Source organism: Leptonychotes weddellii, chromosome 9, assembly GCF_054177405.1.
Source record: "Leptonychotes weddellii isolate Sample4059 chromosome 9, ASM5417740v2, whole genome shotgun sequence".
Lineage (NCBI taxonomy): Eukaryota > Metazoa > Chordata > Mammalia > Carnivora > Phocidae > Leptonychotes > Leptonychotes weddellii.
In genome coordinates, this window is record NC_138377.1 from 64,105,904 (window position 1) to 64,117,581 (window position 11,678).

The 11,678-nt window shown below is 49.6% G+C and overlaps 2 protein-coding genes across 3 annotated transcripts in view; one reads left to right on the plus strand and one right to left on the minus strand.

Moving 5' to 3' along the window:
- Positions 1-4,206: 4,206 nt before the first annotated feature.
- TINF2 (TERF1 interacting nuclear factor 2) lies at positions 4,207-7,480 on the plus strand. Its single transcript, XM_006739570.3, is given in 10 exon segments — positions 4,207-4,983; positions 5,122-5,226; positions 5,348-5,449; positions 5,532-5,639; positions 5,725-5,821; positions 5,982-6,444; positions 6,534-6,601; positions 6,706-6,797; positions 6,928-7,021; positions 7,024-7,480. Coding segments are annotated over 10 exon segments (1,443 nt in total). The 5' UTR covers positions 4,207-4,791; the 3' UTR covers positions 7,146-7,480.
- A 116-nt stretch (positions 7,481-7,596) lies between these two features.
- Positions 7,597-11,678, minus strand: part of GMPR2 (guanosine monophosphate reductase 2) — a 6,477-nt gene continuing 2,395 nt past the window's right edge. Inside the window, exons 4-10 of one of the 2 annotated variants that reach the window (XM_081830713.1) lie at positions 10,957-11,040; positions 10,634-10,807; positions 9,815-9,896; positions 9,620-9,726; positions 9,389-9,431; positions 8,645-8,804; positions 7,597-8,436 (exon numbers count right to left, since the gene is read on the minus strand). In XM_081830713.1, coding sequence (XP_081686839.1) covers positions 8,247-8,436; positions 8,645-8,804; positions 9,389-9,431; positions 9,620-9,726; positions 9,815-9,896; positions 10,634-10,807; positions 10,957-11,040 — 840 coding nt within the window. In that variant the 3' untranslated portion in view covers positions 7,597-8,246. Of the gene's footprint in view, positions 8,437-8,644; positions 8,805-9,388; positions 9,432-9,619; positions 9,897-10,633; positions 10,808-10,956; positions 11,041-11,678 lie in introns of both variants that reach the window. The other variant, XM_081830714.1, reaches the window with a different exon arrangement.

Here is an 11,678-nt window from a genome sequence, read left to right on the forward strand (position 1 = left end):
CACGACCCTGAGATCATGACCTGAGCCAAAATCAAGAGTCAAACACACACTTGGGGCGCCTAGGTGGCTCAGTTTGTTAAGCATCTGCCTTTGGTTCAGGTCATGATCCCGGGCTCCTGGGATGGAGCCCCCTGTCGGGCCCTCTGCTCAGCAGGGAGTCTGCTTCTCCCTCTGCCTCTGCCCTTCTCCCGCTCATTCTCTCTCTCTCTCTCTCTCAAATAAATAAATAAAATCTTAAAAAAAAAAAAAGTTGAACACTCAACCAACTGAGCCATCCAGGCAACACCCCCCCTTTTTTTTAGTAAAAAGAAGGTATTCTTAGTCTTGGTTTTAGGAAATCCACTAGGCTTGCCCTCTTAGCTGGTGCCCCTGGACTAATGAAGCAGTCATTGTCTGAGAGTCTTGGTGACCTGTTTTGTTTCTCCTGGGACACCTGGTATACAAAGTTGAACACTAGGGAGGAGGTGGACTCTTTGCATTGGTAGCCCAGGGTTTCCTGAGGGTAAAGAACCAGTATTCCCTTTAATTCCTTCTGCCCCAAGATTTAAGATTGGGAACATTAGTGTGGACTGTGGTAGCTTCAACTGAGGCCTAACAGCAGGGAAGGGGACCATCCTAGGCTCAGAGAACCATCCTAGGCTTGAGAGTCCCTGAACCCCAGCTAAGTGGGTTTGATTTGGCAAAGCCTGTGGCTAATGCTCGAAGCTCCTGCAGCCCCTTGGCCCAGGGAGCAAAGTCTGGACCTGGGTGTTGAAGCCTGAGACCTCAGGTACCAACCTCTGTGGCTGATTTTCTTTCTTTAAAGACTGTATTTATTTATTGATTTATTAGAGAGAGAGAGAGAGCACAAGCAGGAGAAGCAGCAGGCAGAGCAGGCAGAGGGAGAAGCAGGCTCCCCACTGAGCAGAGAGCCCACGGGATCCTGACCTGAGCCGAAGGCAGAGGCTTAACCAACTGAGCCACCCAGGCATCCCTCTGTGGTTGATTTTCTAAGAGGACACTGAATGGGTGAAAGAAGTATGACAGACCCTGTGGAGAGCAAAGTTCTCCCCAAATAAGCATGGAAGCTGAAAGGCTGGCCCTTTTGGACGGAGTGCTTGGAAAATTCTGGAAGAAGCAAAAATATCAAAAGGAAGATTTTATTTTCCTGATAATAAGCCAGATGGAGTTAATTACAAATATAAAAACAAAAATTTATAAGATGTGACTTATAAATGTTTCCCAGATTTATGGATAAGACTACAGTGGTTGTACTTTGTTTTAAATAAAGTTATTTTTAAAAATAATGGCCACCTTCAGCTATTCTAAGGTTCTTTCTGGAAAGGGAATTTTTGTCCACAGGTGAACCAGAATTTTACAGGCAACTCTGACTGGCAGGGTCCAGACATGGCAGTGGCTAATGGACCCATTCCTTCACCCATTTAACAAATAGTCAATGATGTGTGCCAAGCAATGGACTAAGTGTCAGAGCACAGGACAGCCTAGTTCTTACTCTATGGAGCTTGCAGTCTGAGAAAGAAACAGAATAACTGCATGAAATAAAATAGAGTAAATAGCTCTGAAGTATACAGTAAAGGCATTGACCTGGCCCAGTGGAGGTGGTTAGGAAAGCTTTCCCTTAAATAGGTGACCCTGGAGGATATCTAGGCAGAGAGGGAAGGGAGATCTCTGCAGACAAAAGGAATAGCCTGTGCAAAGATCCTGTGGTGGAAGGGAGTGTGGAAGAGTAAACAAGACAAAGATGATGTGGCTAAGGCAGAGAGAGCAAAGGGCAGAGTGGAGGAGGTGGAGTTGAGGGGCACAGGGCCACCCATGCCTGTGGGGCCTCATAGGCCAGATTAAGGATTTTTATCTGCCCTAGGGCAGTGGGAGCCTTTGAAAGCTTTAAGGAATTGGAGATGATGTGACCAGATTGTGTTTTGAACAGATTACTCCACCTGTAGTGTCAAGACTAGATTGGAGCAGGGTTGGAGTGGATGCAGACACAGACTGGAAGGCAGTTGTAGTCATTTATGCTGGAGATGGTAGTTTGGACCAGAGCGGTGGTGTGGAGACAGAAGTGGAAAGCTTGGAGGAATATCTAGGAGATAAAGTTCACAGGACTTGGGGAGGGATGGGTGTGGTTGGGTGGAGGGTGGAGAGAAGCAGTAATAGGAGAACCCCCAGGTTTCAGGTTTGTGGAGCAGCACCAATTGGGTGCCATCCACAGGGACAGGGGTCCCTCACCAGAGAGAGGAAACTGCAGGGGAAGGTGATGCTCAGAGACACAGAATCAATACCCTTTGTATAGTTCTCTTCTATGTGGAAATTTTCCTTTGGGTGACTTGGAGGATTTGGTTTTGGTTTGACTGAAACTGTTCCCTTACCCCAGGGTTCTTCAAGCGTAGTCTCTAGACACATTAGAATCATCTGAGATGTTAATAATACAGATTTCTGGGCACCAGCATAGACCTCACGAACCAGAATCCCCGGAGCAGAGGCCAAAAAGTGTGTTTTAACAAGCTTGCTAAGCGGTGGACTCCTATGCACAGTAAGGATTGAGGACGACCACCTTCTATTTTTCTTCTCAGCTGTATTTTCCCCATGTTCTCCCTCCCAACACCCTTCTTGTGCCAGCAGTGGCCATGAGACTACATGGCCAAAGTTCTGAGCTCTGACCACTTGTCTTCTTGAACCTTTGAATTTAAGAAGACAAGGGGCTCCTAAGGCCGTAAAAGAAGACTAAAAAGGGGGCTGGTTGTATTAGCTGTAAACACATGAACAAGGTGCTGCACATACAAGAAAGGAACCAGCTCTTCCTTCCAGAGGCTCCTGCCCAGTGGGGTGACAGACACGTAGACATTGAAAATACAACACATACGTAGTACTTACTATGAGCCAGGCACTGTACCAAGTGCTTTATAGTTACTAATTTATTTAATTCTTGCAACCACCTTACAAGATAGGTTCTGCGACAGAGGTGGTGATAAAAAGATGTCTTGAGGACCCCAAGAAGAGAACTCTGATGAGCTTCATGGAGGTGGTTATCAGATGAACCACAAAAGATGAGAAAGAGTCAAGTCCAAGAGGCAAGGAGGACAGAGGAATCATATAGTATGTGCGAGGCACAGAAATGTAAGACAACACAGTGTATTTGGAAAATGAAACCCGTTTGCTGAGGTCTGGCATCTAGGTGCATACATGCAGAGTGGCAAGGAATATGGATGAAGAAAAGCTTGACCAGATTAAAAATCTTTTTGCCCTATTTCAGAGTTTGGGCTTTCTTTTGAAAGTAAGAGAGAGCTTTCAGTTAGGAATGACATGACCAGTTTTGCATTTCACGAGATTCATGATGAAAGCAATGTGGTAAAGAAATTAGAAAGGAGTTGGGCTGGAGGTGGGGAGGGTGAGAGACAGGAACACCTGAATTAGCATAGAGACAGTGAGAGTGAAAATGGGGTGGGTTGGAACAAGGTTCCATAGGAAGTAGAACTGATTAGACTTGGTGACAATTAGATGTGGAGAGGAGGGAGGACTGAGTTAAGGGCTGTGGTCTGGGTTTCTCACTCACAGGTGAGGAGAGGCACCCTGCACAGAAATACAGAGCCCAGGAGGAAGAGCAGAACTTGTAAGGGAAGGTAACTTCCAGTTTTCAGTCCAGCAGTCCCTGTGGATCACCCGAGAAGACTCATCTTGGGTGAGTCAAGGAGGGATCCTGGGGGCGCTACCTCTAGGAAGGGAGATGGTCCGAAACAAGGGTAGTTCCACTACATCCCTGTAAGGTAGTCAGGAAAGGTAATTCATTCAACCGACATTTAAAGAATATACAGTGTGCCAGGCTCTGTACTTGGTGATGAAATTAAGAAGAGATACCAGGAAGGGTGACAAGGAGACAAGTCAGTCAATCACATCTGGGGGCTGGCTGGAGTAAGCACGCGACAGAAATCCGAAAAGGGAAACTTATTTTTTATTTATTTTAAAACTACAGGATACAAAAAAAAAAGATATCGAACACCGAAAAGCACAAAATATTACCTACAGTCTCATCATTCTGAGAAAACCAAGTTAACCACCTGACGTAGCTTTTCAAACTTTGTATTTATTTTTTAAAGGCGGGCGCCCTCTACTGTTTTTAAAAAGGGACACTTGAATTCTTACTGGAAGCAGGCGTGCCGCCGGGCAAGGTTTTGCAGGGGCTGCTTCGAGGCTAGGATTAAGTAAGGAATCGTACATCAGTGGCGCAGACGATGGGGGAAGGGAAGGGCATGATCCTCGCTTTCCAGGCAAGTAAGTCCAGCCTTAGAGAAGGACGTGACTTTGTAGGCTCCGCGAAGACAGGCGGGGGCCCCGAGAGTCCCGCTCAGCAGTTTCCGTCGCCCCAGGGCTATTGGGCGGAGGGAGCGGGGCGGGAGAGACACCCGATCTGTTGGGGCGTGGCCTTATGACACGACGTCACGTCTCCCTGCCCGGTAGCCCATTGGTTCTCCATTACCGCCCTTTTCCGGGGCAGGGAAACTGGCCGCAGAGCCGGAAGCGGGGTAGCCCTCGGGCTTGAGGGGGCGACGGTGTGGAAAACAGAGAACCTGGTGCCATTGGAGCTGGCCAGCTTCTCCAGTCAGGCTCCAGCCCGAGTTGAAGACCCCCAGGATTCCGGTGGCCTATGGAAAAGATCGCATCGCGAAGTATCCGGCGCAGACCGAAACAGCGCAGCCACTAAAAGCCGCCGGAAGCTTCGCCCCTAGGAGGAGTCGAGAAGCCTCGCCGTGGAGGAAGGAACCCAGAGGGCCTGCCCCCGGGGCGGAGCCCGCGGCCATGGCCACGCCCCCGGGGGCCGGTCCCGCGGCTCTGCGCTTCGCCGCCGCCGCCAGCTGGCAAGTCGTGCGGGGACGCTGCGTGGAGCATTTTCCGCGAGTATTAGAGTTTCTGCGATCATTGCGCGCTGCTGCCCCTGGTTTAGTTCGCTTCCGCCACCACGAACGCCTATGTATGGGCCTAAAGGCCAAGGTATTGGAGCCAGTAGGAGCTGGAAGACGGGAAAGGGGAGGGATGCGAGGGCCGAGGGCCGACTGCTTGGGGTTGGGACTCATTGGAAAAGGGCAGCTTGCCCCAAAGTGGAGATTGCGAGTTTAGTACCCTTTACAGGTAGTGGTGGAGTTGATCCTGCAGGGCCGGCCGTGGGCCCAGGTTCTGAATGCCCTGCATCACCATTTCCCAGAGTCTGGACCTGTAGTGCGGGACCCCAAAGCTGTGAGTAATCCCTGGAACAAGCCCTATACCCCAGTTAATACTGGGTGCCACAAAGTTGATTCTCCTTCCGGCCACTGGGTCCTGGTGACCCTAAATTGTCTGCTTTTCCTGCTCTCAACAGACAAAGCAGGATCTGAGGAAGGTCTCGGAGGCACAGGAGACCTTTTGCCAACAGGTGAAGCAACTAGGAGAGGCCCCAGTGGACTTGGCTTCCAGGCTGCAGGTGAGACTGGCTGGCTTGGAAGCTGTTATGTGGCTAACATTTCCCTAGTCCTCTTCTCACCTGCCTTTCTACCTCCCTGCAGGAACTTGAACAAGAGTATGGGGAACCCTTTTTGGCTGCCATGGAAAAGTTGTTTTTTGAATACTTGTGTCAGCTAGAAAAAGCCCTGCCTGCACTGCAGACACAGCAGGTTTTGTTGGGACAAAATAAGGGCAGAGTGGGGGATGGCTGTATCAAGGACTGTGGTCTTCATGCCTCTCTCCCTGTGCCCACAGCTTCAGGATGTGCTGAGTTGGATGCAGCCTGGAGTTTCTATCACTTCTTCTTTTGTCTTGAGCCAGTATGGTGTGGACATGGGGTGGCCACTTCCAGGTACGAGGACCATCTGGGAGAACTAGGAACTTGGGGGTGGATTGTTTGGCCTGAGACCTTTTGAGATGGGCTATTGGAAGGGTTACATGGACCTGAGCCATAAGAAACCAGACTGAGTTGTGTTTCTGTCTGTTCTGAGGAGCTGCATTTTGTTTTTCAGAGTGCTCCGTTCCCGATTCAGCGAGCGTGACAGAGCCCACAGAGCAGAATCCTCCTCAGCAACCAAAACTAGCACTTCATGATCCTTTGCCAAATGCTAGGCCTGGCCCACACCTACCTCAGGGACCAGCCTTAAGGAAGCACCCAGAACCTACGGCTGGCCACCACTTCAATCTGGCCCCTCTAGGCCGGCGAAGAATCCAGTCCCGATGGGCATCCACTAAGGAAGGCCATAAGGAGCGCCCCACAGTCATGCTGTTCCCCTTTAGGAATCTGGGTTCACCAACCCAAGTCCTACCTGAGCCTGAGAACAGGGAAGAACATGGGACAGACATGGCAGATCCAGCAGGTGCTGGGGGCACGAGAGCACCTTCCACTGGAAAGTCAAAGAGTCCATCCCAGACCCTGGGGGGAAGGGCTCTGAAGGAGAACCCAGTTGAGGTGTTTGCTTCAGAGCAAGAAGAGTGAGTGGAACAGTTGCTTCTCCCTACTAGCAGCACATTCTTTGCCTGCTTTCCCCTCACCTTATTTTTTTTGCTTGCTCCCAATGCAGGAATTGCCTGGTTTGCCCCATGGACCCCCTGAGACTGTCATTATCCCCTCCTAAAGCCAGGAAGCCATGTAAGTATTCTGAGTCAGACTGGGTCAGACAGCCTCCTCTCACGGGGACTCTTGAGGGCCTGTTTGCCTAGAAGGGTACTTTGACTCTGGTTTCCTTCCTGCAGTGTGTCCTCCATCTCTGTGCAGCTCTGTCATTACCATAGGCGACTTGGTTTTGGACTCTGATGAAGAAGAAAATGGCCAGAAGGAAGGAAGGGTGAGTAGGAAGGAACAGAAAGCTGGGGAAGGGGCTGAGCAGAACAAGACAGAGAAACCCACATGCTCCAGAATATGGAGGGCTCAGGGAATGAGAGGATGATAGCGTCTCCCTGCTCCCTTCTCTGCAGGAGTCTCTGGAAAACTATCAGAAGACAAAGTTTGACACCTTGATCCCCACCTTCTATGAATACCTCCCCACTTCTGGCCCCAGTGCCATGTCTGTCCCTCCTGTGACTGTAGAGACAGGTCTAGACACTTAGGACTGAGATTCCCTCTGCACTCTGCCTGTCTCCTTCCTCAGCTCTACAGTTTAGTGGGAATAAAGCAGAAGCCTGGGCTTGGGTGACCCGACTACCTTGCTAAAATTACTTTGTAATCCTTGTTAATTAAAATTTGGATCTGTTAAAACACTGCCTTGGTGTGAGGAAGGGGAATTAAGGCTTCTATCAAGTCAGTGTAGGTCATTCCTTAGAACTGGCTTCACCAGGGCCGGAGGAATCCCTTTGCCTTTTTACTTCCCCTGGAAGATGGTGTTCACATGTGCCAAGAAGGGTTGATAGCCTGGAAGGGAAATTTCCCTTCGCTATGCTAAAAATATCCGTGTGTCCTGACAGCACACTGTACTTCGTAAACTCTCATGCCGTCGGGTTGCCTGGGGGTGGTGGCACTGGAATGGAGATACTTCATGGAAAAAGTATTTCCTGTCCTTGGCTCTACTGGGTCAGTGCCAACTCTACTGCCACTTGCCCTGGAGCAGCACCCAGGTGCCAGCCTTGTGCAGAAAGATCCAGAATCTCTTCAAAGTCCTTGGGATCTCTTTATTGAGATTTTCTTTTTTTTTTAAGATTTTATATATTTATTTGACAGAGAGACACAGCGAGAGAGGGAATACAAGCAGTGGGAGTGGGAGAGGGAGAAGCAGGTTTCCCACCGAGCAGGGAGCCCGATGCGGGGCTCGAGCCCAGGACCTGGAATCATGACCTGAGCCGAAGGCAGATGCTTAACGACTGAGCCACCCAGGCGCCCCTTTATTGAGATACTTAAAATATGTCAACACTTTTGGGCTTTTTAGGTATTCAAAGATCCTATTTAATGAAGCTCATTAACAAAACATGCTTTCAAGAGCCTCACTCTTCCAGACCAAGGCCATTAAATACTTAGGTAGGAATCAGCATCTTTTCCTTTTAATAATCTTCAGGATGCTGGATCCCCAGATTCACATTTGACTGTCTGACTTCATTTTCTCAGCCTGCCTGCCTTTGCTTGCTCCCCAGTGAGTGCCCTGGGCATTTTGTGTGTAGAGTACAGAATTACTGCAGGCGCCCTCAGGGGTGAGGCAACAGGAAATGATTAAGAAATAGCCAGAGTAGCTGGGATGGCTGAGGAGCCCACCTGAGGGACCCTGCGCCTGGGTGCTAGAGCCTTGAGAAGGCATAACTGCTCAGGTCTAGCTCTCATCACTGAAGATTGGATTCACCTGCTGGGTGACCCGGATGAAGGTGGTTCTCCGGCTCAGTTCCTTCAGTTTAGCTGCTCCCACGTAGGTACATGTGGAGCGGATGCCTCCAAGGATGTCTCGGATGGTATGCTCCACATCCCCTTTAAAGGGCACCTCCACTGTCTTTCCCTCTGAGGCCCTTTGAGGAGGAAAAACTTTCTTACCTTTTCCTTTTGGGTTCCTTAAGCCCAGTGATGGCTCTCCCCTGCTCTATGGCATTGAGCCCCAAGCTCACCACTGTTCCTCTGAGAACTGTACCATGCACCTCCCAGCAGCCAGGAGTTCTGCCACCACCCTACTTAGTCACGCTTTCCAGGAACCCTCGGCTCCTGGACCTCTGCACATACCTGTACTCAGCCACGACCCCGGCATACTTCTTCATGGCCATTTCAGAACTCATCCCATAGAAGAGCTTGTACTTCCTGCCATCCCTCTCGATGAGCTCACCACCTGACTCACTGTGCCCAGCCAGCATGCCACCCAGCATCACAAAGTCAGCTCCTGCCCCTGCCAGCATCCACAAGGGGGGGGAAAGAAGTGAATTTGGCCCAGGTCCCCACATACCCACCCTGAGAAGCAACTCACGTCAAATTCTCAGTCCTGACAATGAGTCTAACATCTTCCTGGTTTTGTTCGCCTAGCTGACCCACAACCCACACAGGCCTGCTCTGCTCTGGCCTCTACTCAGTGGGCTTGATTTCCCCAAGAATTTAAAAAGAGCATCTGGAGATTCCCTGCCTGCTCTCTCGTTTTTTGCTGCTTTTGCCATCTTCTGGTCATTTCTTTTCATTGTGTGCAGCTAAACAAGACTCACTCCAAGTGTCCCAAGGGCAAAAGTTTCTAACTGTAGTCCCACAGTCCGGGGGATACTACAGGTGGCCGTGGCCTGCCCTTGGGCAGTCCATATCAGAGTCTCAGGATTTCTCTTGCTGGCTTGCCTCAGGTGACAACCACAGCTTCAGGGTCACTAGTTCATATTGTGAAAGAATTTGAATGGCTTTCTCAGCCTTTCCAAGCCTGATCCTTGACCCTGAGAGGTGACTTATCCTCTTCTACAGGACCCTCCCTCCATGCTCTCCCAACATCCTTACCGAAAGCCTTGGCCACATCCCCAGGACAACTGCAGCCTCCATCCTGCAAAGTAAGGAGCACTATGAAGAGAGAACATGGATTGCCCAAGCACTCTGAGCGATGTCCCCACAGCCCACCTCAAAGCTGACAGGAACCCAGGAGTCCTGATCCACTGCTACCACAGTCTCCACACCCAGCAGAAAACACAGATGTTTGGCAGCCTCATGCCCTACCCTGCCCTTGGGCCTTACTGAGATGATGTGGCCTTTGAGGCCATGAGCAGCATCTGCACACTCCATCACTGCACTGAGCTGTGGGTACCCCACTCCAGTTTTCTTCCGGGTGGTGCACACGGAGCCTGAGAAGAATGTAATGAGAACAGTGAAGTGCTCCACAGGCATTTGCCAGTGGAGAGGTAGCCCATGGCCCCCAGGGAAGCAGCTTACCTGGTCCAATTCCCACTTTGATGATGTCAGCCCCAGAGAGGATCAGCTCTTCCACCATCTCTCCTGTTACCACATTCCCTGCCTGAGGCACAAAACAGCACTCTTAGGGTCGGAAACGAGAGGAGGTTGCATGCTCTCATACACAGCATGCCTGGACCATGACCTTCCAGTGTTATTACAAAGAAGGGTACCTAGGTTTCCTCTACTGGGCAAGGACTCTACTTCCCAAGCTGAGGTAGGGGGGTTAGTGGCCAGTATCACTGTTGCACTAGGGTAAAGCTGGGGTCCAGTTGGACCAAGGCCAGAGTTGATTTACAGATTTATCTTCCCGTCCTTGCCAAGAGATCCAAACATCCTGTCATTAAGCTGTTACATCATAAAATCTCTGGCTTCAGGGAAAGGGGGAGATGTGGTCATGTAAGCTAAATATCCATCTGTATTTACTTCCAATGGACAGTACAGAGAGACCCCTTGATGCTGTAGAGAAAATGAGGCCTTGCCATCACTCCCCTAAGCTTGTAAAAAAAAAAATAAAACTCTTTCACGCGACCCCTCTAATATGATTCTAGTGCATGTCCACTTCAGTGGGCAGATGAATATATACCGTAGGTATGTACAAGGCATGTATCAAGGGACAGAGGTAACTGCACTAACCAATCTGAACATTTTAAGCATGGAACCATGGATTATCACCTAGTGACAAGATTCAGTGGACTAGGAAAATCAGCAGAGGAGAAATCAACTGACGTCATAAAATGGAGTGTCTGGAAAGAGTGGAAGGAAGAGGAACGTACCAACTACAGGGTACTGGAAACATACCATAATGGTGTGCTTGGGGAAGCGCTTCCGCACATCCTTTACAAACTCAACAAAGTGTTCCGAGTAGCCATTTGCCACATCCAGGCATATATATTTCACCTGGGGAATAGCTTCCAGGATCTGCTCCAGCTGTTCAAAGTCTGAAGAGCCTGTGCCTGAGCTGGCAGCCACATGCTGTGAGAGAGACAGGGCCACTGGCATGTCACAAATGACCCAGTGAGCAGCCAGAGGGGCTGGGAAGGTGAGGGTCGGTTCCCAGGAAGCCAAAAAGAGATACCTGGAAAACTGGGATAAGGAAGGGATCAGGGGAGGACCAGCATTACCTCAAGACACTCAGGATTCTGGCTAGCAAACTCTTTCCACTGCTGGAGGCTGTAGTGTTTATGAACAGCTGTGAAGAGGGAGAACTGGGGAGAAGAAAAAGCCATCAAAAAGAAGAGAACTTTACAAGCGTCTCTTTTGCTAGAAACAGACATTTATAGTATTCTATCTGAGGGAGAAAAGGACTGAACTTTGGAAAACAACTTGAAGAAACCACTGGTTGAGCTGGGATTTTAACGTAACCATTATTCTCCCTACAAATACCAGTAGGGCTTTTTCCCATAAGCCAGTGCTTGTCCAACACTGCAACCAAAGTACAAAGTCATTCGGATTGGATTTCACCAATCAGCACCTACAGGTGACAAAGACAAGCTGTTGGTGCAGTGGGACAAGCAGCAGACAAGAAAGAGCCATGAAGAGGCTGGACAGAGCCAATATCTGCCTGCACTGACTCAGCCCCTCCCCCTACGGTAGCCTAGTACTGAACTAACCTATTTTTGGGTATCTTCTGGTCCATTTACCAGCAATAATTCAGTGAGTCTCAATGCTCACAAAAGGCAAGGTCTTAATGGAGCCAATAAGGTGCTACCCCATTCTTTCTCCATCTCCACTGTAGTAAAGGACAGATTTTTTGGAGACACAGGCCAACCTAAAAAGTCCATTTCCTTCCATCTGTTTCAGTCAACCAAGTTCAAGGATACAGTGAACTCATCAGACTTGTATT